This window comes from Stomoxys calcitrans, chromosome 4, assembly GCF_963082655.1.
Source record: "Stomoxys calcitrans chromosome 4, idStoCalc2.1, whole genome shotgun sequence".
Classification (NCBI taxonomy): Eukaryota; Metazoa; Arthropoda; class Insecta; order Diptera; family Muscidae; genus Stomoxys; species Stomoxys calcitrans.
The window spans coordinates 35,555,391-35,560,279 of NC_081555.1; the positions used below are offsets into that span (position 1 = coordinate 35,555,391).

Sequence of the window (4,889 nt, forward strand, 5' to 3'; positions counted from 1 at the left end):
TTTTATTTGTTTTATTTATTTTTTGTTTTTTTTTTTCAATTTTTTTTTTTAATTTTTTGTTTTTTTTTAATTTTTTGTTTTTTTTAATTTTTTTGTTTTTTTTTTAATTTTTTGTTTTTTTTAATTTTTTGTTTTTTTTTTTTAATTTTTTGTTTTTTTTGTTTTTTTTTTAATTTTTTGTTTTTTTTTGTTTTTTTTTTTTATTTTTTCCTTTTTTTGCACCTCAGCCTCTATAGAGAAGGGCAATTTACGCACTGGCGGATCTACTATAGAATAACAAGGCTGATACTATATTACCGCCTTACAATGAATGAGATATGCAATGAAATGGCTATGTGCCCGGTTATTTCTTAGATGGAAAAGAGGCTTTTTATCAAAAAACACAAACTGACCAAATTTGAGCAATTTCTCAAAAATTAATAGCTGTATCCAGAATCAATGCTCGAAGCCCAGAAAAATGCTTCTATCGATGAATTTCGATCATGGACCATTGTCCATCGGGTAAGTAGTAAAAATCGATAACACAAAAAAGAAGAACCGAGGAAAATGAAAAATTAATGCCCTTTAATTTGACAACGCCCCCAAACGCCTGTCTAAGGATCCGTTATTTATAAATCCGCACTTGCACATGGTGTGTAAGAGTTTTCTATTGTTGTTATTGTATTTTCTCTAAAGACAAAATTTCTATGAAATTTTCTCTCAAGACAAAATTTCTATGAAATTTTCTCTCAAGACAAAATTTCCATGAAATTTTCTAAAGACAAAATTTCCATGAAATTTTATGTAAAGACAAAATTTCCATGAAATTTTCTCTAAAGACAAAATTTGCATAAAATTTTCTCTAAAGACAAAATTTGCATAAAATTTTCTCTAAAGACAAAATTTCCATTAAATTTTCTCTAAAGACAAAATTTCCATGAAATTTTCTCCAAAGACAAAATTTCCATTAAATTTTCTCCAAAGACAAAATTTCCATGAAATTTTCTCTCAAAACAAAATTTCTATGAAATCTTCTCTCAAAACAAAATTTCTATGAAATCTTCTCTCAAGACAAAATTTCCATGAAATTTTCTCTCAAGACAAAATTTCCATGAAATTTTCTCTAAAGACAAAATTTTCATGAAATTTTCTCTCAAGACAAAATTTCTACGAAATTTTCTCTCAAGACAAAATTTCTATAAAATTTTCTCTAAAGACAAAATTTCCATTAAATTTTCTCTAAAGACAAAATTTCCATTAAATTTTCTATCAAGACAAAATTTCTATGAAATTTTCTATCAAGACAAAATTTCTATGAAATTTTCTCTCAAGACAAAATTTCTATGAAATTTTCTCTCAAGACAAAATTTCTATGAAATTTTCTCTCAAGACAAAATTTCTATGAAATTTTCTCTCAAGACAAAATTTCTATGAAATTTTCTCTCAAGACAAAATTTCTATGAAATTTTCTCTCAAGACAAAATTTCCATGAAATTTTCTCTAAAGACAAAATTTCCATGAAATTTTCTCTAAAGACAAAATTTCCATGAAATTTTCTCTCAAAACAAAATTTCTATGAAATTGTCTCTCAAGACAAAATTTCTATAAAATTTTCTCTCAAGACAAAATTTCTATGAAATTTTCTCTCAAAACAAAATTTCTATGAAATTTTCTCTAAAGACAAAATTTCCATGAAATTTTCTCTAAAGACAAAATTTCCATGAAATCTTCTCTCAAGACAAAATTTCCATAAAATTTTCTCTAAAGACAAAATTTCCATGAAATTTTCTCTAAAGACAAAATTTCCATGAAATTTTCTCTCAAAACAAAATTTCTATGAAATCTTCTCTCAAAACAAAATTTCTATGAAATCTTCTCTCAAGACAAAATTTCTATGAAATTTTCTCTAAAGACAAAATTTCCATGAAATTTTCTCTAAAGACAAAATTTCCATGAAATTTTCTCTAAAGACAAAATTTCCATGAAATTTTCTCTAAAGACAAAATTTCCATGAAATTTTCTCTAAAGACAAAATTTCCATGAAATTTTCTCTAAAGACAAAATTTCCATGAAATTTTCTCTAAAGACAAAATTTCCATGAAATTTTCTCTAAAGACAAAATTTCCATGAAAATTTCCATGAAATTTTCTCTAAAGACAAAACTTCCATGAAATTTTCTCTAAAGACAAAATTTCCATGAAATTTTCTCTAAAGACAAAATTTCCATGAAAAATTTTTTTAAGACAAAAGTGAGAGATTCTTTTGGCTATTAAAAGACGCTGAAGTTATAGTGTAAAAATTACATCAATATATTTACATTTGAAACAAAAAATGGTGTTTGTATAGTTTTTTCCATACAGGAATTAAAAACTTTTCGAAAAATTTTAACTGAAAGCAGTGTAGAAAAAACAACAGCTCATGTTTCCATCCAATAATATATGATAATAGTTATGTCTACTTAATACATTAACAGGTCTACATCGTCTAATCAATTACATATCCAATCCAAATATAACCCATAATAAAATTGAAAATAATAACATATGCAACATAGTTAAGTTAATCACAAGAACCATCTAACCAACCGTCTCGCCATCTTTCGTTTACCTTGCTGCAGTCAAATTGGGCTTTTCCCAATTTTGCATTGACACGATTGTGGAATTGGCATAGCCATTGGGAGAATTCATGTTGCGAATCCACCTTAACGGGATTTTCTCGTAGGCTGAAAATAAAATAATTAAATTTGTTTCAATAACTGTCAGGCTTAACTTACTCTTTACGAAAATCCTTTGCACAATACTCGCAAGGATAAAGCCTGGAGAAGACATCAAAGAAAGTTTTTATATCACTTTTTTGATTATCTGTGGGATTGTCAGAGTAAACAGCGGCCATGGTGTGTAGCAAACCCCATGTGGATTGGCCCAACTTAGATTTGTCCAATGGACAATCCTCTCTAGGTAAGCTGTTATCGTTGCTATCTCCAGCCCCGCTCTTTGCTGCATCTTTGTTCTGAAAAATGGGAAAACGAAGGCAATATTTATCTGTTTTACCCAGAAATACACAATAAGTCATGCACTTACATCAGTCGTTTTTTGAAACATTTGCCGCTGTTGTTTTGACCAAAATTTGAAATCAGTGCATGTCCGGCAATTGGTATCCGGTTTAGTTGGTGTACCATAGGAATCGTAGCTAGTCATTTTATACTTGGATGTTTAGTTTTATTTAGTAATTTCTGGAAATTTGTACAAATGCTTATTTTTTTCTGATTTGCCGACAGAAGGAACAGCTGTTAGCTGTAATTGGACAGCTGTCAAAATGTCAGTGCTGCCAAATCTTATTAATTGGTGCACTTTAATAAAAAGCGTTCCGTGGTAGGTTAGGTTGCAATTAGGGGGAGTTCACATTCAAGGGTATGTGGGGAATAAGGGGATGTTTGCTTCGGAATAAAGGCCAAAACCATAGCGAAACAATTAAAGGTGGTCTCATTTGTACAACAATTACAAATCATATGGAGCAATTCGCCATCAAGCTGATTGGCGTTCCAACACACGAAAAACAAATTTGTGTGCGTGTGTGTATACGTGTGAGTACATGAGCAGAGAATATGAGAGAAAGAAGAAGACAACAAAGAGAATGCAAACAAAAATCTGACATCTAATACCGTCAACCTGGCCGGCAGCCATGACATAACTACCAGGTAGTGTACTGCAAACAGCTAAGTAAAATTTTTTCTCACGAAGTGCACTATCGGTCAACGAGTTTTGATTGTGTGTGTGAATTATAGTTAAAAACCATAACACACACAAACAACGAAAAATGGCGAGAACTAGTAACGTACACAAAATCGGAGCTGCACTAATCACTGATTTTGATAGATAGTGCACTAAACATTTTGTTGTTGGGCAACTGCCACTACCTGTAAATGAATATATCTTGCCGGCAGCTAACAGATTTTTGCGTGAGATCACCTTTTTTAATCCGCCTTGGCTATGTGAGAAGTCATGGTAGAAGTAAGGGGTAGTGTGATTAGCACAACAACAAAAATCTACCCCCAACGAAACTACCTTGAGTGGAAAATGTCGTAAATTGAAATGTCAAAGTGGTTTTAGAAATAAACATTGTTTTACAACCTATCTTCTGTTTTATATTTGTATTTTTATCATTTTAACACCGTTTTGTTGCTTATGTGTAGAATAGCGGATCAAAGAGAACGTCTTTTAGATTTTAGAAAAAAGTTACAGCTGTGTTGCCTGAGGAACTATAGATCACGTCGCTAAAATTTGGCGGACTGCGGTAGACTGAAAATCCAGCTGCCACAACCGAGACAGTAGGAGAAGGCATTGAAACAGGAACCGACAAGCCCTTTATGGATGGGTTATCCGATTGGACTGGGCTCAAGGTGTGCGCCAGCGGGGAAGAAAGGACATAGAAAATACTTCGCCAGCAGTAGCTAGTGAAGCATCTAAGGAGGAATCGTCCACACCGCAAGTGTCCAGTGTCCTGAGGAAGAGTAGTTCCACAGCTTTTTCACCTGCCCCTGGATGCGTACGGCAACTCATCAGATCTAACGAATCTTGTGAGGATGAGCTCCTGGTGGAGTCAGAAGACGAGGCTAACACAACAGTGGCGGAAGTTCTGAATCCTGACTATGGTCCGGTTTCTACAGATAAATCTCCACCATTGTAAAGCCGCTTCGGCGGCACTTAAGATCCTCCTGATGGCAGGGGGATTTGACGTGGTTCTTATCCAGGAACCATGGGTGTGTGGAGGAAGGGTTCGTGGACTAAGAATTCCGGGATTTAAACTACTCAAGGGTACGGGGTATGAAAGGCACAGAGCCTGTATTCTGGCAGAGAGTAGTCTAAATGTTTTTCTTCTTCCGTCGCAAAGCACTGAAGATTTGGTAGTAG

The 4,889-nt window shown here is 32.8% G+C and overlaps 1 protein-coding gene across 1 annotated transcript; it reads right to left on the reverse strand.

Annotated features, from left to right (window-relative positions):
* Positions 1 to 2,264: 2,264 nt before the first annotated feature.
* On the reverse strand, positions 2,265 to 3,283 carry LOC106084840 (FAD-linked sulfhydryl oxidase ALR). The gene is made up of 3 exons (XM_013248770.2): positions 3,060 to 3,283; positions 2,753 to 2,988; positions 2,265 to 2,701 (listed from the first exon to the last, which is right to left on the reverse strand). Exons 1-3 carry the CDS (start codon positions 3,174 to 3,176, stop codon positions 2,539 to 2,541), a joined length of 516 nt encoding a protein of 171 aa, XP_013104224.2. The 5' UTR covers positions 3,177 to 3,283; the 3' UTR covers positions 2,265 to 2,538.
* Between the last annotated feature and the right edge of the window lie 1,606 nt (positions 3,284 to 4,889).